The sequence below is a fragment of the Halichoeres trimaculatus genome, unplaced genomic scaffold, assembly GCF_033239565.1.
Source record: "Halichoeres trimaculatus isolate MK-OKI-2021-1 unplaced genomic scaffold, fHalTri1.1 fHalTri1_scaffold_9, whole genome shotgun sequence".
In the NCBI taxonomy this organism is placed as follows: Eukaryota; Metazoa; Chordata; class Actinopteri; order Labriformes; family Labridae; genus Halichoeres; species Halichoeres trimaculatus.
In genome coordinates this window covers 20,417,712-20,441,388 of record NW_027437188.1, presented here as the reverse complement: position 1 = coordinate 20,441,388, position 23,677 = coordinate 20,417,712, and the positions used below count along the sequence as shown (strand labels likewise).

General features: G+C 40.0%; 1 protein-coding gene across 1 annotated transcript in view; it reads right to left on the bottom strand.

Moving 5' to 3' along the window:
* Nucleotides 1-2,030: 2,030 nt before the first annotated feature.
* dner (delta/notch-like EGF repeat containing) overlaps nt 2,031-23,677 on the bottom strand; it is a 66,806-nt gene continuing 45,159 nt past the window's right edge. Inside the window, exons 4-13 of the mRNA XM_074680197.1 lie at nt 23,458-23,621; nt 19,013-19,161; nt 18,106-18,259; nt 17,369-17,482; nt 9,808-10,041; nt 6,180-6,302; nt 5,930-6,043; nt 5,610-5,741; nt 5,260-5,506; nt 2,031-3,415 (exon numbers count right to left, since the gene is read on the bottom strand). Coding sequence (XP_074536298.1) covers nt 3,304-3,415; nt 5,260-5,506; nt 5,610-5,741; nt 5,930-6,043; nt 6,180-6,302; nt 9,808-10,041; nt 17,369-17,482; nt 18,106-18,259; nt 19,013-19,161; nt 23,458-23,621 — 1,543 coding nt within the window. The 3' untranslated portion in view covers nt 2,031-3,303. The remainder of the gene's footprint in view (nt 3,416-5,259; nt 5,507-5,609; nt 5,742-5,929; nt 6,044-6,179; nt 6,303-9,807; nt 10,042-17,368; nt 17,483-18,105; nt 18,260-19,012; nt 19,162-23,457; nt 23,622-23,677) is intronic.

Genomic DNA, 23,677 nt, shown 5'->3' with positions numbered 1-23,677 from the left:
CTTGGGACTCTGCAGAATATCTCCTTGGGATAGTGCAAAAAAGCAGACTGTGGGGAAACTATTTTCTTTTTCTTTATAAATTTTTGTAAAAACCCCTTTCCCCTTGATGAAAAATATTGCAGCATGGTTTATACCTGACTCATGTCTAAGTTTAAGAGACAACCCCATCTTGCCCATAAAAGTGGCAAATCCTGCAAATTGAATTCATTTTGTTAGGCTTTACTTCCCTTTTATTAGCACAACAAGTATTTCCAAAGATTAATAATCCTTGTTTTGACCCAGAAACAATAACTGGAACACTTGGAAGAATCACCTTTTACTGCAAGTACAGCAGCCAAGGTTGCATGCCCCTTTTTCTTATTGTTCTTGGTAAAACAGCTCAGACTAATACAGATTGGACAGAGTATCACCATCTCTAGCAATTTCAAACTCTTGCCACAGATTCTTTATTAGATCAAGGTCTATGAATTAACTGGGCCACCCTGAAGCATTAACATTCTTTACCTAAGACGCCCCAAGTAGGGATCTACATGCATGCTTAGTCGTTGTTCATTCCTGCTTGCAGGTTTTCTTCCAGGACTGTGGTTTCCAGTTCCATCTTTAATGCCCATGGTGGAGAGAAGACTTTACCTGCCATGATGGCTGGGGACTTCAAATCTGGGGCTACTTGCAGTTGTTAATGTGTGATGCTGTCAAAATCTTTCCTATAAACTGGACAAACTCATGAAAAGAGTTGGCACTGTGATTGGAATCAGGTTGGACTCACTGGTGGCTGTGGTGAAGAGGTGTACACAGAAGAAAGTAGAGGTCATTCTCCACTTCAAAACATCATGGTGGACCAGAGAAACAGTATCAGTGGACGACTCGTCTCTCCGCACTGCAGGACTGAGAGATACAAAAGCCTTTCCTCCTTGTAATCGTTAGGCTTCATAACGCTCTAATCAGTGGGAGATGAGCCAACGGACAACTTCTTGTTGTCTCTTAGGCAATTAAAAAAGTACATTCTACTCTATTCTATGCTATTCTATTCTATAAAATTGTGCTTAGGTAGTTATAAAAATGGCTAATCATCTTTAAAGGTAGGTAGGCTCTGAGTTAGAGTTAGGTCAGAGAAAGTTAATTTGTTGCTTCTTTTTTTTTTCTTTAATTCAAACAAAAAAAAAGTTGGAATGTTGCACACAAATTGCTATTGTATTCATCTTTGTAACCCTACATTTGATCGACTAAAGTGATGTTAAAATTATTGCATGGACTAAAAACCACTCCCAAAACTATTGTCTGTCAACAGTTTGTTGCTGTATTTAGAAATGCAACTGAAAACTGTACCAGAAATACCAGGGACCTCTGCATGCAAATTAGACTGGGGGCAAATGGAAAACTGTCCTATAGATTGACAAATCAAAAGTTGACATTTGTTTTGGAAATCATGGACATGGCCTTCTACACTCTACAGGAGTGAGGGGACCAGCTTTTTGTCAACATACAGTTTATGTACATGGTATGGGCAGCTTATACATCTTGAAAGACATTTTTAATATCGATCAATACTGTATATACAGGTTTTAGAGCAACATATACTCCAATCTAGACAATGACTCCTAAGGGAAGGCCTTAATTATGTCAGGAAGACTATGTCAAACCAGGAGCACATTGTGAGAGGAAAAGAAAGAAAAGAGAGCTCTGAACTTTATAGTGGCTCTGGTAATGTGTATGAGATGCTATTTATTTATTTAAAACCATACATTTTATTTTATAATTTTCTTAAAACAAACTAAACATGTAGTTAAAACACATCATTATTCTCAGATAAACATGTGGTTTCAATGATTTTCCAACTACCAAATTCTTCTGTAAGACTGTAATTCTATTATCAAGCCTTTTAATCCTTTTTTGGACTAACTAAATATGTCAGAGCTATGTGCACTGAAAACTGTGCAGCAGCAAATGTGCAAAACTGATGCATGCCCAGCTTCCTAATTTGAGCATTTGTATGCAAATGTAACATAAAACCACACAAGAACCCAGGTGAATTCTGTAGGATATGTTCACTTGAATCTTTATTGTTTACATCATTCAACATAGATAATAGTTACTCATGTGGTGGTTGTGTTCAAAATGAGAGAAAAGAATTCTGAAGGCTAGCTGAGGCTATTGATAAAACATTGCTCGACCTTGAGAGGAACAACACAGCTGCACAGACAGAAGAGTTTTTCCATTGGCAGGACACAGAAGCACATAAATCCTAGAGTAGATATCATCCCTCGGTTTCCTCCTCCTCCCCTCCCTCCTCTTCGTCTCTGCTACAAAGCCAACAAGAGGCCACTCCAGCAAGGAAACTCTCAACCAGAAACTATTCAACACTGTCAATACAAGAGGTGAATTTGTACACTGGCATACACAGGTACACTGAGTAAAACCAACTATTTTTTCTGTGCACTGAGAAACAGACCTACCTATTATCCTAAATATCACTGAAAACAGACAGTAGGATGGTAGGGCCACAGTACTCCAGGTAACCCACCTTCTTTACTATTCATACATCGTTAAGAAACTTGCATGTAAAGAACATGACAATATGTAGTTTAAAATGAAGAAAAAAAACTAGTACAGTATACATGTATGTATTTGATCTACTGACCACAAATTACCCCAAAGAAAATATTTGGCACAATCCTGACAGAGATAAATACAACTGCAATAAAAAAGCAATATAACCCACAACCAAGTACAAAGGAGTTTGAAATAACGCATAGAACATCATATCTAACCATGCACATAGTAAGGCAACCTACTGCAGAATCTTTTGTAAGTATAGAAAAAGATACAGTGTATGCACCAAGAGGAGTGCACCTATTTCTACAACACCTGTAGGACTGCTGTCAGCAGCGGGAGCTGAGTTTACAGTGAGAGATCTAGGCTCCTGGGTTGCTGGCCTCTTGGTACAGGTTGAAGTCATTGCTCTTGAACAGCAGTGGTTACTAGTAGTGTCGCCCATTATTTATAACTAAAGTAATGCAAAAAAAGCGCTGATGCTACAGTAGAGCCTTATCGTGGACTTTGACAGGAAAATAAGTGTATCAAATTTATTTTGTTTTTTAAACTACAGTGTATGTTTTGGGTCTTTTCTCCTCTTTACATTCAGTTATGTTTTGCTGCTATTACTGTTTTTTTCTTAAGAAATACTTTAGGATTTATATTGATTTTTCATATATATGCGTGTGTGTACACTCGTGTATGTCTGTGGGTGTGTATATACTTATGTATATGTGTGTGTACAGCCTGTGGTTTGCATCTGGTAGTGTTCTACAAATCCTTGGTCTTGATGAGGGTCACCAGAGGCTTATCATCAGGACTGTAGTCTTCGTAAGCGATGGGAGTGGCATCATACATGGCAGGTCTGGACTTCTTCCCAAATCTAAAAATGAATTTGAAGAAATAGTGCATCAATATAACATCTTCAAGTGCCAAACCAGCTTTTGTTGAAGTGACACACCAGTGATTTATTTATATTTGCCATTGACAAAAGAAATAGAATAATAAAATACCAACTAGTTCAAAGTAGCAGCTCTGTATGAGATCCTCCCTGCCTGATGAATGCGTCTTTTTTTACATGTTCCTGTCTGACAGCCAAGGGGTAACATCCGGTTAGTAAAAATGAATTCTATGCGTAAGTGTTAAAGGTCCCATAGTATGCAAAAATCACTTTATTAAGTCTTTTGGTGAAATTTGTGGGTCTTTGGCTTTCCTCCCAGCCCACAAAATGTGATATTTAATGACAAACCTGTACTTAGTAGTGCTTGTGAATGTAAAATCCTGACCTAAAACAAGCTGTTTGGATTTTGGGGATTTGCCGACGTCAGTGATTTCCTTTTTTGACCAATCAGGAGCAAGTCTGACCTGATTGGTCCACCAGAGCAGATACCCCCAAACCCCCTTCCTGCCCACTCCCCTGCTGAGGAGAATGCCAAAGTTGAAGAGCCATCACTGCTTTGTTTTTGGCTGTAAACAGCCACATAGTTCCATGCACAAGTTTCCCATCTCGGAAGAAGACAAGACTAAGTGGCTTAAGTTCATTTATCAAGGAAACTGTGCATGTGTGTGCTAGTCACTTCAAAGCCGACTGCTTTTCCATCTTTGGACAATACAACAGAGGGCTAGCGAATAGACTGGTCCTGAATTGAGGCGCATTACAACCATCCACCAACAAACCTCGGACCCCGGACATGTGAGTATTTTAAACGCTGTGTGCTGTGGAGCAGATGTAAGAGCTTTTCTTCAGTGCCCCCCCCCTGTCTCTGTGTTATTTTCAGGATGCTAACTTTAGCTGCTAACTTAACTGACTTTTGTGGCATTAAAAATCATATTTACAGCCTGGTTCAAAAAACGGCTTGGGTTTTTAACTGATTTAGCTGATTTCACTATTAGTATACTAATATTACTGTAAAGTGAGTGAATTTTTTTCTAACTCTGCGTTTCAGAAGTTATTAGGAACGTTTGATTGTCCAGTCAGGGACACAGCTCAGGTCACATGACTGGCGGGCGCCCTGTGGCTGTTTGAAAAGTAACTCACAGCTGGTGTCATAGCAAATGTGGCTGCGTCCTCGGATTGGCTTCAATTCAGGGTTTCAGGAACAGACGGGTGATGTCGCGGAGGCTGTGTCCATGTTTTATACAGTCTATGCTAACAGCTTGATGATGTCCCAGATAAAGAAAGTGAATCTTCTCTCTAAGCATACTACCATTACCTGACTTGACTGGCGCAGTTCAGAACTAACCTTTGAGACAAATCTGTAGACGCAGGACAAACAAGGCATTCCTTCCAGCAGCTGGAATGTCAAATCCACAACAGCCTTCAGACTATACGATTAAGAGTCTTATTTACATAACTGTAAGAATATTACAGAACAAAGACTAACTTTCACTTCCAACTTGATATTTTGTTATATGATTATCTGTAAGCCTTTCTGATATTTGGTTTAATTTGGGTCACATTAGCTGTGATATTTGGAACTAAGGTTATGCAGTTAATTTTTCAGACCAGTGATAGGTACAGATATGTGACTGTTTACACCCATAATTTGGTTGTTGTAAATAAGCACTAGTAGAGTTTTCTTTTTCTTTTTTTCTCCATTAGTCTTTATTAGGCAGGACAGCAGCAGAATAACCAGGGAGAATATAGAATAAAGGACGTCTTTTGAACTCAAAGTTTTTTTTTACTTTATATATTTTATATCAAGCAGTTTAAATTCTTTCTCTGACCTGGCGTGGCGGATGGAGGCGATGGCATTGCTGAACTCGCTGTCGATGCTGCGGCAGTTGTAGAACTCCTGATAGGCATGACGAGACGAGCCTTGGTACTCGATGCGGCTGATGCGACAGATGCCCACGATGAGGATGATGAGCATGAGGACAAAGGCCACGCACAGCGCTCCGATGATGATGTAGAGGGAGTGGCGGGGCATGTTGGTCAGGGTGTCCTCAGTGTGCGCTGGCTTCCATTGCAGATCTGTCAGTCAGTCACACACACACACACATAAAGGTATGAAGCTTCCTTTCTGCTGGATTTTAGATTAAAAGCTGAACAGTAGCTTTTTGACAGGCTGACTTACGGATCTCACAGCTGGGCCCAACCCACCCAGGTGGACAGTGGCAAGTGTAGCCATTTGATTGGTCGATGCAGGTGCCTCCATGGTGACAAGGGTTACATTCACATTCATTGATGTCAACCTCACACTTCTCCCCTGAGAGAGCAGGTGAGGATGTTTTGGTTAGATAAAAAATAAAAGCAACAAAACCGAGAGCAAAAATTGGGCCTTGTGGCTTCCAGTTGGCAGGTGTTTTTCTCGTAACCCTCCTCTGTATTCAACATGTTTGATCCTAAGACAGTCAGACGACTACTATTAACAATAAGTACATTTCCTATGCTTACCTTTGTATCCAGGCGGGCAGGTACACGTGGCATTGAGGCCTGAACTCTCACAACGGCCTCCATTCTGGCAGTGCAGCTTTAGACATGGATCCTTGTAGATTTCACAGTGTCTACCTGCACACGTTTGAACATAACACACAAGATGTATCCATTAAATTTGTTGCATGTTGTGGTCTATGTGGAAGAAAAGAGGTGTATTTGCATGTAAAAGTACTCCCACTCTGACTCACACACATGTTGACATATTTACCTTCAAACTGTGGTGTGCAGACACACTCATAGGCATTGATGAGATCCCTGCAGGTGGCATAGTTCTGGCAGGGGGCCGACAGACACTCATTGTATTCCTCCTCACAGTACAAGCCATGGTAGCCTGTAGAGGACAAAGTATACACATTGGGTTTTGTGTCACAGCTTGTTCTGGCATAGTTTCATTTTTTCTTTTTTAAGACAGTCTTTGAATCTGATTTTTTTAATATTTAATGCCTCATCTATTCGTAAAAGCAACATGTTGATGCAGCTTTGTCTCCTACAGGACTGTGAACATCATCTTCTAACAATGTTTGTAGCATTGTTTGTCTGTTGAGGGGACAAAGTTACGCACATAAAGAATATTAATGCTGTAGAAACTGTGTTCTTGATGGAAGTGATTAGAAAATAAACTCCTCATAAGAACTTAAGCCACCACCTGATCTGGATTTCCCTTCTACTTTTTTATTCCAAATATGCAAACATGCTGACCTCAAAGCTGGTCAGAGCTAATCACAGATCACGTAGTTGTCCAATATAAGCCCCCACCCCAACCTCAGGTGACTGACACCTGGATGAATCCAGGCGATAAGTTAACAGCAGTATGTAAATAGTATCAAGTGCAGCAATACTTATGTTTTCTTCTTTTGCAGCTTTAATATTAAACCCCAGACAGACTGGTGTCAGGTGGAAAGAAAAAAAAAAGTAAGATGTTAAGTGTCTTTAAATCTGGTGTCATCATAAAGCACCAAGACTTCCTTTAGTTGATCTTTCTGTCTGTAGCTGAGCAAATATTATTCAAAACCAAAGACCAAGTTGGATCTGACAGCACAGCAGCAAATCGAAGCATTTCAAACAAACACAACGCCGGTTAGTAAAATGTTTAAACTGAAAGTAAAATCATCCCCTCTGTAATACCTAAGAGTTTAAATTAATGATTTTTAATTTGCATTTTAGTGGGAATCAGTTAGAAATGAAACCACATGCAGTGCTCTGTGTTTTCCATAGGAGGGCAGCTGTGCACTGAAGCAGAAAAAGCCTGCAGCATCTGAGCACTAAGTCAAACCGGGAGTAAGAAACAATCAATTCATCTCAAGTCTCTGCAAGGGAGGTTTGAACTAAAGGGACGGGTTTTTTTAATCTTGTGTACACTGGTAGAGTGACTTCAGAGACATGGATAAATACCAGGAGATAGAGGGAATGTCAGCAGGTATCTGTCTTTTTCTCTCTAAAACCTCACTGTGTATTTTAAATCTTCATTAGTAAGACTCAGAGGGAGTTGTAAACTTTGTACCTGCTTGGTTTCCTGACTGAACCCCCGCACCGTCGCTCTCTGTAGGTGTTCCACCATCTTGTGGAGCTAAATCATCAGAGGACCAACGTCTCTGTAGTCTTTACCTGACGAGTACAGCAATCTGTTTTCATTACCTCTGATCTTATTTTGAAGGCCTAAAAATTTAAGTTTGGTCCCAGTGCGCAGACTGTTTCTGTGAACCCTGCTGGCCCGCAGCTGCCATGCGTTTGGGAAAAAGGGGGAATTAATGAGGAGCTCACTTAGATGCTCTGGGGTCCCCTATGTGAAATGCCAGTGAAATGTCAAGTGCCTTTCCAAGACTCTGCCTGCTTTCTGAGGTCTGGCTGCTGGGCTGGCTGCCTCTGGTGTGAGCTGGATTACAGGAAAACTGGAGGAGGGATCCTTCAACATATCAGCTCCCCAGCAGCCTTCTTTTAGGCAGCCAGCAGGCATTTAAACAAACCCATACACACATTACACACTCAAACAAGGCAGGCAGGCTAGCAAACTGATGGCACTCAGCTGGTCACACACTCACCAAGGACATTTATATACAGAAGCTCACACACACTTCTACACTGACTTGCATTCTGATGAGGTGGAAGAAAAGGTCACATTAGACCAAAACATTCAGGTGTCTGTGTCTGCGCTAGATACACACACTATTCTAACTGCACCAATCTCACCAATCCGAACTTGACACAGTGGCCTGAAAAGGGACATTTGAAATGGCTAGCAACTTCTGCTCAACTAGCATAACTACAGACAATGGCAATATGCAAGGAGGCAGACTTATATGCCTAACCATGGCAACCATACAACACAGGGTGAAAGGAAAATGCAGCGCAGCAAGATAAAGACAAGGAAGGGCAAAGAGAATTGCAGAAAATATAAACAGGAGAAGAATGCAAAAATGAGGAAAAACAAATTCAACCTAAGTCTTGACGAGGAGAAGTGAACAATATACGAGTTGTACATCTTAAATATTTAAGAAACTGTTAACAGAAGTTTAAGAAGGAGCAGCAACTTCTCAGTGCTTACACATCACTCAAAATTCTCATCAATGAGCAGAAGACAAGTTGTGTAACAATTCTTTAAAACTACTCTTAAGTATCAAACAGATGGTGCAGGTATGGGTGGGAGAATAAACACATAAATGAGAGTTAAAAATAGCAAGTAGTTCATACATTTTACTGACAGATGGCACAAACAGTGAGTGACAGAGGCAAAGACTCAAATCCTGTTTATGAGACACAGAGACAGATCCCCATCCTCAGCAAGGTGACTGCAAGACAGAGGATAATGATGTCATCTTTCCACTCAATTTAGTTCATCACTGAGGCATCAGCACCATGATCACTCAGTCTAAAAATAACTCTGTTATACAGTCAGACCATTTTACCCCTAAAGTCCAACCCAAAGCCAAAAACACACTTTCCTTTGACTTACCTCTGAGTTCCATGAGCTGAGTGTAACGTAAGGAAAAGAGACGGACAGACTAAAAAGGCTCACGGGATGCTTCAAAAGCTTCTCCAGCAGAAGCGTAAGTCTCGATTTATTATGTTTTTATAGTTCCTGATTTAATGTTGAGTAGCTTCAAATATTGTTTCCTCCCTGTGAACACTTATTTCTGTATTCAACAAGTTTTTTTTTTACTCAAGGTTTTTTAGTCTCCCTTGTCTCCCTTTCAAATGTAAAAATTAGCAGTGTATGAAAACCAAAGTCTCGAACTGCTGGCTTCACCAGAAGCATCCCAACAATCTCTAATAAAAGTCCATGGGCTCCAGAACTGGTGTTGACACTTTGCCCAAAACAGTCTTCTTTTAAAAATATTCACCCTGCTATCTTACATGTTGTGCTTTAAATTAAAAGCTTTATTTTTGTTGAAGTTTCTCCCAGAACTTATTTTCTTCTCCAGTTTCTTCTCTTCTTATTGTTATCACATTGTTATGGAAAATTTTTATTGTTAGCAAAAAGAAAACAGCTTTAAGATGGCCTAAAACCACCACCTGGTGGTTATACCACATTGCAATCAGGGGGTTTCTGAAGACAATGGAAAAAGTTAACTTTCAAGATGATTATTGATTTTTTTTAAATTACTAAATGATGTTTTTCACATTTAGAAACCACGTCTTCCCAAATAGGAATGTGTATTTCCTATTGGATGTTTACAAACAAGCTTCATATAAATGAATGACATAAGATTAATTTAACATGAGTGATACAGCATGTGCTCTTTTATTTTTGTAGAGCCTGTAAGGATGAGCTGATCCAGCCTGATCTGAACTGGGACCAAGACACCTATAGTTCACCAGCTGCTGACATCATAGCTCACCTGGGACACACAGACACCTGTAACTATTCCCCACGCTGCGGCAGACCCCATGGGCGCATGGGTTCAGGGCACAGAAGTCCACCAGCTGGGCACAAGTGGGGCCAGTGAAGCCAGCTGTGCAGCTGCAGCCAAACCCCAGGGGGCCTGGGCCCTGGGTGTAACACGTCCCATTGTTGTGACAGGGGCTGCAGGCACATGGGTCCACCTTCTGCTCACACGTAGCACCCTGGTAGCCTGTAAGATGGTGAGGAAGAGAAATCATGGGAAAGTAGAAAATAACAATTCATGTACCCACAAGACAACCCGTCCTCACATGTCTTCGAAGACAGCCTCCAACACCCTTCATTATATTTACAACTACTGCTACTTAATATTATTTGCAGGAAGAGCCTTATCTACAAGAAAACACTACACTGAAAAGAGAGCTTGAAGCGAGGTGCAAGTGCAAGTAGGTTCTTATTTCTGCAGGCAGAGTCACTTTACAACATTTCCATGCTTCAAATGAACCTACAAGCAACAAGTTGGGCACAGCAGGAGTTGTGTTAATGCAAATCAGGCTCTGCAGTGCAACGTGTGACATCCATTTTGGCATGAAATTGCGCTTAATCTCCTGCCAGCTAAGACCCTCTCTTCATACAAATAAGCAGACAGAGAAATTTTAGGGGAGTACGAGTTCAGGCAAACACAACAACCTGTTAGCAGGTAAATGTATTATGATATTTCCTTTAAGCCTTTATTTGAAAGTCATTTGCGTATTAAATAAAAAGCATTGCCTTAAATTGATATGTAAAGTCAGTGTATCCTTCCAGAATAAATGTGACAGTATGACTTTCCCTATGGGCCAGCTTTTATGAATAAAACCTCTCGTTATTTTTTTCCTTATGTGTACAAACTGTTTATGTGTGAAAGTCAACTTTGTCATATCAGATGACTGCCTGGTGTAAGAATAGTGCATGACAGATAAGCTCAGTTGGGAAACAAATCCCACAGGTGTTTACTCATAAAACTGGGACAATTAACAGTTTTAAAAAAAAAGTTTTGGTCATCATGACTGCTCCGATTAATGGTGAACTTTTTTTTGTTGAGCACATGTTTGTGTATCACAGTGATATAATTGAATTTCTATGTTTGTTTTGTTTGTCTGGTATCTTAATTAAATCGCACAACACAACATCAGGGACTCAAACTGCGTGTGCAAACTTCTGACACTGAAGTTTCCTTCAGCAGAGTAATTGATTCCACACGGACTCAAAGTTGTGCAGCTCTGATAATTATAAGTTAAGGAAGTCACCACCAGATGACATGGGTAGTTTTTGTCTGAGTGAGAAACACAGTTCCGTCTGGAGAAAAACAACGCTTTAAAATGACATTAATGAAACTCATAATACACTAAATTGTAAGGGAGAAAAAAAAACGACTCAGGTGTTGAAAAAGCATACGTTTGAATCAATACTACAGAGTTTTAAATCATATTATCTTTCTTATGCAGTGACCTTTACAGGAAAGATTTGTGGGTGTTTATTAGTTGGTTACAGATCCTGACTTGGCTTCAGTGCTCAGGCTCAGCTTGGCAACCTTTTTGGGGTCTAACAAGGCCTGGACATGATTGCCTGATTAAATATACTGATTAGCTGCCAAGAATTAGATTTTTGTATAAAAACTACTTCACTGTCTGATGTCAGCATGACCAAGGCTTGGAGATAATAGCTTTAGTTTATCTTAGCAAAAGAAAAAAAAATGTAAGGAAGAAGAAACAGACAAATGATGGACCTGTTGGAGTTTAGCTTTCTAAACATTTAATTTGATTATGTTGTTAGCCTCACAGAAAAAAAAAGGGACACAGAACTTGCAGGAGAGCAATTTAGTCTGCGTCATAGAGTGGACAGCTTGGCTCCACCATTTACCATAGTATGGTTTTGAAGCCAAAGTACCCCCTTCACTGGCACAGCCATTGGTACCCGTTGTGCAGCCAGAGTCTGCGCAGTAGAGGCTAAGAGGGACTCTTGGAGAGCGTGAGTGGAGCCAGGTGTCAAAAACAATATATATTTTTCTTTCCAGAGTCTAATCTCTTCTTGACTCTACCTCTCGACATATTTTACAATCCCCCCAAAATACACAAGAACGGCAGCTGTCAGTCATCGTTAAACGTAACGCTAAACCTCGTTCTAACCCCTTATAAGTAATGAAAACTAAACTTTTCAGAAAATAGAGAACTTGAATACAAGGAAGCTCAACAATCCTCGAATCACCACAACAATCGGACGTGAGAAACATTTCTAAAAGGTGAATTAATCTTTTAAAGTTTGACCACATCCTATGTGGAATGTCTGGAGAGCCGGATGTTTTGACCTGTGCTGCAACCAATCGTCCGGGGGAGCAGTTTTTGTGGCAACCAGCCGACCACCACATGTGGATTGACTCACACATTTGTGGATGCATTTATACACACACAAATAATTTTGCTAGAATACTAGCGTCATACACCAGAGCCCACATTAAAAGTCCGGACATGACAGGCGGTGCAGGTTGATGCTCACTACCACAATCAAAGCCTCCTACACAGAAACGCTATTGGGTGCTACCACTTAAATAATTCTTGGTCCAAAGAACTTTATATGTTTATTTTAAGAAACAACTTAATGTGGGTCTCTAAACCAGAATGCTGCTTTGATCAAACTTCCCAAAATTTAAGTGCAGAGGAGTGTGTGAGGGTTCTTTGATTTTGGTCTAAGTCTCATTAAAAAGCAAAGCAAAAAAAAAAAAAATCTCTCTATAAGATGAGCTGTGCTTTAAGCCTTATTTAATTGACAGCACTGACCGAAGATAAAATGCTGATAAAATGACAGCAAGTAGTTTGGTTCTGTCGTCATCTAGCATTAAAAAAAGGAAAAAAAAACATGGCTCACAAGTGTTAATGAGTTCTTTTATCTTCTTCTTCTCCATCTCATTGGAGACATATGAATAAATAAATAAAAGCTTGTTGATAGAAACTTGATAACCATCCAGGTAGCTGCAGCTTATGTCTTGCTTTGTGCGTCTAGATTTGGTCTTTCTGAACATCTGAATTACTGGTTTCCCATTTGCCTGTGAGCCACTGCTTTGCTCACCTATCCACCTCATCTAAAAATAACTTCCTCCCTCTTTTTCTCCACCCCTCCACCTCCCATGAGATCCAGCATTGTGCAGCAGATGACAGTCCATGCATATACTTGGCTCTATAAATGTATACTGTCCCTCTGATTTACAGTAGGACTGCTGTAAATCCATGTGCTGACTACAGTGAGGCTCACAGTCCATTGAGCTAATGAAGAGATCCCTCACAAGCACTCATTGATCTGCACGACTTTATTTCACAGTGTGAGCAAGGCATTTATCATTCAGGAGCAGAGGCAGAAGAAATCTACGACAGGCCAGAGGGAAACCCAGCCAAAACTCTTTCTCTGATGCCCCAGTCTGCTTCATTCTCTCTTTTTTTGTACCTCATTTCTTCTCCCCTCACCCTTTTTAATCATACACTTGCACACACAGAGATGCAAACCCACGCATACACTTCCACACACTCCGGCATAAATTAGACGTTCTGGTTTCTATTTGTTCTGTCATAGTTTAATCCCATTGCTTTCCCCTGTGTTTAGCTTCCCTGCTCTGTGTTTGAACTTTCATCTCTCTCTTTCTCCTCTGTTTATTTGTTGTTTTTTAATGCGCCTCCCTATCTACAGATGCACAAACATTGTGACATGCGACCTGGCTGACAAAGAGGAGCTTGTTCCCTCCTGCTGCTGGAGGCATTCAGACCTGCCAACATTAAAGACGGTTCACAGTTTAAATTTAGCCAGCCCTCGCACTCCCCCGCCCCGCACGCTCCGGCTGGCATCAGTCTAAAACTGAGACTTGCAATTTCTCTCCCGTCAGAGCGCAGACATGTATGTGTGTGAGGAAGAGGGGGGAGGTAAATTGACCGTTTGCATGAAAGAAAGTTGGTCTGACTGTGGTTAGTTTCTGTTCAAGAGTCAAGAGTGGGAGATTTGCTCGAGCACATCTGTGAAATTTGTATTACTAATGGTGTTCACAGAGACTCTGACTTCTTCATCACCTTATTTTGAACTCAGAGAGGGAGGGTGAGAAGTTGGAGGCAGTCAGGGAACAGAAACTTTTATAAAGTGTTTATTTTATCATTAATTGCTCCACAGAGTTTTGATTTTGTCATTTAACTTGTATAACATCACTTTATAAACATGGTTAAACAAATCAAAGAGCTTTTACCATAAACTGTGTTTTCCAATTTACAACATGGGGCTAAAGAAAGTTAGTGTCTCTTTAAAGTCAAATGCAGGCGATCACAAGTAGGTGATTTTTGGTATGATATGAAAATGAATTGACAATGATATGAAAAATAATTATGAATCCTCTCTTCTATGAATGTCACACAAAATAAAGTGCAGAAATGTAGATAAGACCAACCACTGAAATTTGTCAACATGTGGAAACTTTTTATGACATGAAAAAGAAACACTGTGAGTACATAAATATAAATATTAATTGTATAAAAGTAAAAATTTGAATCAAACTGAATGTCTCTGTTTAAGAGCAAGGCTACTGTGAAGCAAGCAAATTGAAGTAGAAGCATCACCTTTCCCCTGCAGGGTGTTTGAACATGCCTGCCTGGCTTATGACCATGTATCTTATACAAATGCAGCTTTTGTTTTCTGCTTTAAGCAGCATGCAAACTGTAGATCTGTTTTTTCTTACTTGGATTTTCAGAGTGTGCTTACAATGTGATGCCTATGGAGGTCAGCACTGCACAAATCAAGTCCTCATTAATATCAACCATAATTTAAAAAAGTCTGATCCTTTCTTTTTCAGAAGACATGGGGGGGGACTTCAAGAAACTTCTCCAGGCAGGGGGGCTTTTCAGTTTAAATTTAGATTTTTTTTAAAGTCAGTTTGTTCATCTCTTGGTTTTTGTTTATTAAACCCTTTCATTTTCTTTCTGCATTTAGATACACTTTCTTTTGCATTTTTTGTCCAATAAACCTTTATCCTATACTCTGGTCCAACACTGCCCCACATCTTGCACAATAAAATAGTCTGAAAATATTCACAACACAGCAATGATTCTTTCAGAAGCCTGTGAGTATTGTTCAACAGTCTGCCAGTTATTGATAAATCATTTGTTTAACGGCCCTGACCTTTACCAAGACATTCACTCCATTGGATTTGTTTCAACAGACAAATATCTCATTTGTTTTTTTGTTTTTTGTTGTTACCACCTCTTTAAATCTAGTATTTTCTCTGCACTGTCTTGTCTTAAATCTCTTCTATGGTGCTTTAAGTTGGTCATATTGTCTTATATTGTGTTATTTTACAGCAGACAAATCGATTTTGAATTCTGGAAATGCTCATGTGATAAGTATAACATTAAAGGCAGGGTTGTCAGTCCTGAACAACTAGCATGAATTTGAATGTAGCATCTCGTCAGGACTCTGCCTAGCCCCTCCTCCTCCTCCCTTTGGAGCTCCTCCCAAGCAACGCCCTTGCTCACATGCACGAGCGCCGCTGACTCACGACTATGATTGTGAAAGATGGACTCAGCACAACATTTTATGTTTTGCACTACGTCGAGTCATGTCTCATTTAGAGGTAAGGAAACACCTAAATGTTAACACGTAAAGCTAAAAAGCAAACAAACAAACATGACTTGTGTTATTACCCGCAACTGTCATGCAATCATTACCTATTTTTACCTGTGACACGATATCAGGTGTAAAGCTACAATAAAAATAGTACATGTACATTTTCACTCGGACTTACTACATATCACAATTTGTTTTTTCCTTGTCAGAGCCCCTGTGGTGAGAGTTTATTAGACTCTGATCCAGACTAGAGCCAAGTACCTCATCGGGTCAGAGGGGACAGGCTCGAGGTCGAGCGAGAGGGGCAGTAGTTAGAGGCAGGGGAACAGAAAAAGAAAAAAAAAGCCTCAGTCTTTCTTTTCTTGCTCTGTTTAGCTGGAGGAGCGGTTACCAGTAATCAGGTTATGGGTAGTTTTTCTACCATTCTTCTGCTGAGTGCGAACCTGTACACCGCTAAACTCGGGAACACGCATTGAGTCAAGGGCAGTGTGTGCTGGTGAAATGTGCGCGCAGGAGGAGGGCAAAACGGCAGGACGGGATTTGATTGGTTTAACAGATTGGATCCTAATCATTGTGATTGGCTGATGTTTTCCTGGGTTTTCTCCTGCTGTAGATAGTGGACATTATTCGCTCTCATTTAAGAACACATGTATTTCTTGCCATCGGGACATACAGATCATTTTAACCAGTATAACAAAAAGTGTATCTAAATCAAACTACCAATTACACCTTTAAGTGTCTTGTGTATTAATGCGGTCATGTAACCTTGCAAGAGAAGAACCAGAGAACAAGACACCAGGACCCTCAATGAACATGCCAGTGTCATTAGTGAATTATGCCTGTGTGTGACTGATTAATGATCCTAAAAGTTCGATATATTTTTTTCTCAAACACTGTTCATCATTTTGTGAATAAGCTTGATGAAAAATAGTTTCAGAACAAAACAAAACAAAACAAAACAAAAAAAGTGATTCAGTGCGAGTTAGCCACTGATTTACTCTACAGAAATCTGACGAACACACACACACACACACACACACACACACACACACACACACACACACACACACAAGGAGGTAATTTGTCCCCGAGTCAGAGTTCCTTCAGACCAAGGATTATCTAATAAGCTGCTGACATTTTTAAAAGCAGCCTCTCAACAAAATCTTTCTGCTCTAATTAAGAGGTGCAGGCGCTGCTCTCCCTGCTGCTCCCACCTCTCCTCTCACCTATAATGAAAATAAAAATACATGTGTTGGATTATAAATTCCTTTCCTCATTAGGGAAACATATTTTTGGCTGCTGCAGATTACCAGCACAGTCAGTGTGAGAAATGCCTCCTCCAGTTTCAAGCATAAACCAACTGCTGGGAGCTTTACCTGAACAGGTTTTACCCCATCCTCTAGGTTTTACTTAGTTAGTAAGGTCCATTGTTACCAGTGTGTGTGTTTGTGTGTACACACTCAGTCAAAAATATTGTTGGTACATGTTGTTCATTAATCCCCAAAGTTGTGTGCTGTTACGGAGAAGTGCCGTTTCAGCAGAAGTTTTTGCGGTCACAGTTTCCCCCTGAGAGTCTGATGCAGGTCGCTGAGGCTATGAAGACTAATTAGACCAGAGTAGGAAGGTTTAAATTAAGCATCTCAGTGGCACAGATACTGTTAAAGTCAGAGCAGACACACTGAGTTTATTATAAGTGGAATCAGCTGTAGGAAATAAACAGTTCTTTGTAATATCTTTTGTAAACTGTCCAGAGGTTACTGGGTTGAGATACTTGTCTTACCCAGAAAGAAAAAAACTCCTGTTTTTGTTTATTTAGCGGTGCAACCAAATCTTCTATGTGCACAGAAACCATTCTGTTTTGGCACTTTCAACACTTCCCTCTGACTCACACATAGATTACTTCCAGCTAGCAGTGACTGTTGTCTTACCTTCGGGACAGTAGCACCTGGGTCCAGCCAGGCTGCTGAAACAGGTGGCTCCGTTCTTGCAGGGCTGAGAGATACAGTGGTCAACCAACAGCTGGCAGCGTTCTCCTTCATAGCCTGATGAACATGCAGTTTATAATCTTCAGTTCATTTTACTTTGTAAAGAGCAACTAGAAGATACATTTTGGAAGCAAAGCAAGCCAAATATCATCAGCGGGGCCGGTGCAGCTAATGTACTTAGCTAAGCTTTGCTTAGTTCCTTTTGTTCAATTTTACTTCTCCTTTTAAACCTGTTTTCTTCTTTTAATCCTCTTTTATTGTAAGAGCAGTAGCTTAAAGGAATCACAGAAAATGAAGTTATACACCTCATGACACATTGACTTAAGCAAAGATGAACTAACTTTCTAATCAGCTACGCACACAGAGCTTGTTAGCAAAAAGTCTTCAATAGGAAGTGACGGGCAATAAGTAATCACCTCAAACATTGACCTTCCTACCACAGATTGTCACTTCACATCTCTGCACTTCAATAATTCTGACAGAACAAAAAGTTCAACACCTTCTCTTTTGTTCTTGTTCAGCTTTTCCTTTTTCGGTCCTTTTTTAAGATAACTTCCATTTCTACATTGAAAATATCAGTCAAACAAACCAAAACACAAAGTCAAGCTGAGCCTTCATCTGTATCAAGTGCATCATGCACACTTGGACACACACAGTCACAGACACACACACACACACACCTGGAGGGCAGGCGCATGTGAAGTTTCGCCCTTCACCACCCTGTCTGACATCAGTGCAGGTGCCGTTGTTGTGACAGGGTCTGTGGTGGCATGCATCGAATTCCTCACAGAAGATTCCAGTGTAGCCGTCCTCGCACTCACAGAAGAAAGTGCTCTGCAGAAATAAAACGCACACAGTGTGAAATTTAAAAAAAAAACAAAAAACAGTTTGATTTCACACATCAAATCAATGAGCCTTGAAGGTGAAGCAATGGGCAACAACGAAGAGAGGGAGAAAAATTAGTGAAACTGAAAAAATGAGATTACAGATTGAACAATAATTCTGTCACATAACTTTGCAATAATGAGCTGCAGTGGTGATACATTTTAATTTTCTGAAACGTGGAGCGAAAACTGATTTACAAAAGGAAAAGAAAAAACATGTAATGGTTTCAACTAACATACGGATCCTGAGTGTACCACTGGGTCTCACGTGCTGCTTACTTCTACTCCTGCTGCAGCAGCAGTACATAATACATGACACTACACAATGTTTACATTATTAATACATAAGCTCTTGTTATTTTTTCATCACCGTAGGTCGTGGTATCACACTGTGCTATTCTGTTCAGACTTTTGTTCTTTTGCTGGCACTGTACAGTACTGCAAGTGAAACCCAGAGAGAGTTATTGTAGCTTCTGCTGTACATTTGAGAATATAAATCAAAAGGTGCTTGATGCAGCTGCTGTGATAGCACTAGGTTACAAAAGTGTGGACGCTTTACTTTTGTAGATTTTGCAGTTTTATATGGATCATCAGATTTCTTAAAAGATCTACTGTCTGTTGCTTAACTGCAGGATCTTTCTCCTCCACCTTTGCAAAGACTAAAGCTCAAGTGTTGTTGGGTTAAGAAAAAGTTTTGTCTCACCTCAGAGGGCTGCGTGATACATTTGCCTTTCCCGGAGCACTGAGGGTCACTGAAGCTGCTGCCAGGCTCCACGCAGCTGCTGGCTTTAACTGTCAGGTTGACACGCAGGGTGACCTCCGGGGCTTTGGGGGCACCAACATGCAACACACCTACCACACAAGAAGAAAAATGGGATTTTTAAACTTTTCAAGCATTGTCAGGTATTCAAATTGCAGCAGATCAGGTTTTATATTCTGAATAAATTATCAAAATGCCTTTGAGCAGATTTGACTCAATGAATCAGGTGTCAAATTCCTTACCTCTATATTTAATCAGGTGCTAGCACAATAATGTGTATAACAACCACATTTATCTTACTTTCCCTTTATAGGATCATGTCACTGCCTTGCTTCATATTTCAACAATTGCTTGACTTTATTCTGAGATGCTAACTAACGTAAGCTAACTTAAGTTAAGCTAACTTAAGTTAAGCTAACTTGGCAGCGAACTAATCATCTGTTATACAGCTCTGACAAATGAGGCTTTCATTTTTAAGTTTTTTTTGCAATAGATAACATTATCCTAATATCTATCTCATCAGCTCAGGCAGTGAGCTAGACATTGCCCTGCCCTATTGCAAATGCTAATCAGATTACTCACTTCTCACATCTCCGATAGTTTGATAAAGTAGATCACTTCCATCACGTTCTTAAACTAATAGGCTAATAGGGAAACTCATAAAGTTCCAAGATCCAAACATCAAGCTATGGAAGTGGTAAATGTTAGCCAGTTATAAATCTAAGCTAACAGGCAAACAGAAGTGACATTTTTAGTTGTAAACAATAAATAAAATAGGCATTCAGATATGACCTTGCTAATGACAGCAGTAGATACTCAGTTGGGGTATGATCTCTGACCACAGTGTGTCATGAATTACTGTGTGCAGTTTAATAAACGGAAGAAAATGCATTGAATTTAAAGACCAGTGAAAGAAGGACAAAAAGAAAGACTTTATTTAGCTGGTGTGTTTATTTTGTTAGTGAATGACAGGTAGTAGCCTGTGGATAGCATAGTATTACCCAAGTAAGCATCTTTTGCTAGTTTAATTGTTATCAGTGTTGGAAAACAAGCTGAACTGGTGATGTTGTGAGTGACCTCACATTTAACAACAGGCTAAAGCTAGCATGCTAATAAACTTGACTTCAAAAGTGAGCATCACCACAAATCTACTTAACACCAAAATAAATGAATTATGACTGTGAGCATTTTGGCACTTACATACCATTGAGCTAATGCTAGCCTTAGTACAGCTTTATGAAGCTTTATAGCACTTTAAAACACCCTGCCCCTGAGCCAGCTTTAATGAACAAACTATAAGCATATGTGAGTTTACTGGAAAATACAGTATGTGAACCCCTGTCTGGCTAAAAGTACGGAGGAAAGCAGCAGCATAAGCAGCTCTTCCTTGTGTCTAAAAATAGAAAGCCTCTCCGTCTTGTCTCTCTGGGTTTATAAGTTAAGAACACCTCTAATGTCTTCAATCAAAGCTGACAGCTACTCCAGCACTTGGATAAAAATAGCCTCATAGTGAAGATCAGCTGCCATTATTTAAGGGTCTGGTGTGAGCCAATAGGACGCGAGTCTACCTATGACAAAACTTTGACAATGCAGTCCTCTCAGCCAACCAGAGGCCCTAAACACAACTCGTGCTTCTCTGTCACCCCTGACCAGGTGATCATCACTCCAATGACGTCACACATCAAACCTGCAAAGTCACTGCCACTTGGCTTCCTTCTTCAATTCTCCTTTTTACTGTCTCTATGTATCTTCATTATCCTCTGTCAGTTTCACCTTCACCCCTCCTTCTTCCTGCTTTGAATCCTTTTTTAAATATTGCATCTCCTTTTTCCAGTCTTCCTACTTATTTGAGTCTCCCCCTCTCCCATCCTCCATCATCCTTCTTCTCTTCGGACTTAACTTGCCGTGTAACCCCTCCTGTCTCTCCTCCTCCTCCTCTCTCTGGAGAGGCAGAGGCTGCATTGCCACAGAGTAAGCAGGCACGTCAAGGTGAACAGAGCGGCAGCAGGGTGAAACAGCATCAGGTATGTTGAGCACATACAGAGGTCAGACAGCCCTTCAGTCAAAGGGTGAGACCACAATTACTCTCCCTGCCTCCAGCGACCTCCTTAGCACAGACCACATTTAGAGCACAAATGCAAGACAGCACTCTTTCAACAGATGTGTGCTGCTCAGTATTAACACAGATGGAGTATTGGCATAAATATCTCTTTTTAATATGCACATTACAATTTCTGACTCACATATGCAAATATTATGCGATTCTCCCCAATGCCACACAGGAATAAACTCTGTAAATAAGATATATTTAAACTCATTAATCCTCTGATGTTTTTTGGCTCCGTATTAAACGAGCTATTGGGAGGTTCTTCAAAATGTTGCTTATAAAGCTTCTGTATGCTTGTTATTTGAACAAATCTGATTATAAATGCAGAGAAATAAAAAGCAACTGAGTTATACCTTTTTGAACTCTTGTTAGGATACAGATCAGAACGGCCAAATTCAATAATAACATAATTACCTCTGTCATTGATTTATCATGTTTGCACCAGTCAGCAACCCATTATAGTACTACACTTTAAAAGGGACATTCATTTCCCTTTTTTTCCTGATGTGCTGCCAAATCAGATTCTTTCAGACAGATTTGATTTTGTGTATTACTTGGTGAAAGAAATATGGCCTATGGTCGGGAGTGGCAGTGTGAGACTCAGAATGCAAAAGAATCATACAAGGTGGAAGCTCTGATGTAACAGACAACAGTCTTATGGGAATGATTTTTGGCAAAAAATTTCTTAAATTCAAAAGCAACTGCAGAAATACTGAATTTTAAGACCCTGTGAGGAATTTCTAAGTGATCATGAAAAAAAGTCTCACTCCTTGATATATGCATGATTATAATCCAGAATTTGTGAGATTATGAGCGCCAAAATAAATTATTTATAAATGCTATTTCTCAGCTTCCAGGCGGGTTGGAAAGGATCGGGCAGCATGTCAAAGTCCCCATGACAACACCATGCTGTCCATAAAAGTTTAGCAGTGGGAATAATCTGTGATTTTTCTCTGCTGATCTGTCTTTTTTTCTCTTCACCTGATGCTTGGTAGATGAGCCCAGGTAGGACATAACAAGATATGCTTAAATGTTGCCACGTTTCAAACAACAGCCCTACATAACAGATAACAAATATATAACCAGGTCAAGTATCCAGTAAAAAGTAGGGATGCGAATCGTATCATATCATTAGCCTTTGTGCTTAACGATTCCCTTATCAATTCTTTACATTGTGCTGGAGTCGCCAGGCCTTATGTCAAGTAGTCTGGTGCAGCTATCTTAGCTTAGAAGTTAGATAACATTTCCCAAGAAAACTCTGATTCAGGATTTTTAGCTTGAAGTTTTACTGAAGAACTGACTTCTTAAAGAAATGTACATTACTCTCTCAGGAGATTCATATTCAGTACATTAGAAATGGTATAAATCACCTTATTTACCAAAATAACAAAATAACGTAAGCTTGATGCTAATGTATATGGGAAACTGCATTGATATGCTAGCAGTTAGCATACATCAGTATAACTTCAGCTTTAGAATAAAATTTCAACTTTCATCACAGAAACATATCACATCAACTCTTTGTAAAAAAAAAAAATAATAAGAATTTCAAATGTCAAAAGCTAACAGGCAATTGAAAGGGTCATAGCTGACTTCATAACTACGGGAAGCTCATTTGCTTCAAAACAAACATGTGCCTTGATAAGAATCCCATTCTCACATCAGTGGGGAGCAAGTGCTCATGGGAAATGAGGTCTGCATCTCAAAAAACACTTTTCCAGATAGTCCTCACAGTCTTTTTGAGTTTTAGTAATGATTTTCAAGCCTAAAACACAAAACAATTAAACAGAAGTGAATTTGGCCTTAAGACTCTTGTGTTATGGTATTGTGGAAGTACAACAGGCCACAAGCTTCTCTTACACACAAGGTGCTGCCACATCTGGTCTGGCTCTGACATTTTGCAGGGATGCTCTCTCACCTAGAGTATGCTTCTGTTACTACCTTAAGTACGGGCTCAACCAATCAGGAAACTTTTTTCAACCACTGTTCCTGATGAACATTTATAATGACAGCAAGGCAAAGCGGTATTTTTGAACTGAGAATATAAAAACCCATCTAGATCCCACACCTAATGAAGCTTCTCCTTCAATGCTCTTTTTTACTGTTTCAGTGAACCCACAGGCGGGTTAATATTGTAGACCCAGTGTGTGATTTTACATTAAGTTCTTGCATGGAAGCTTGGAAGACTTGATGTTCAAACTAACAGCAGGTTAGTAACATCCCTGTCTTGAAGAGGCGATGTATAAAGCCTTAGTGGTCACTGTCTGACTTGGGATCTTACTCAGGAAGTAGTTCTGTCCCAGGGGCAGCAAGTGATCAGGCACCACGAGTCCATCATCGGCCTGCAGAAACCACAGTGTGGTGCCATTCAGTATGGAGGAACGCAGAAAGCCCTCTTCATTCACACGCCACAGCACTGGAGCTCCACTGGCATTCACCAGCAGCCTAATTGGAGAGACAAAATGTTGAAAGGAAGGATAAAGGGTGAGGAGATAAAGGGA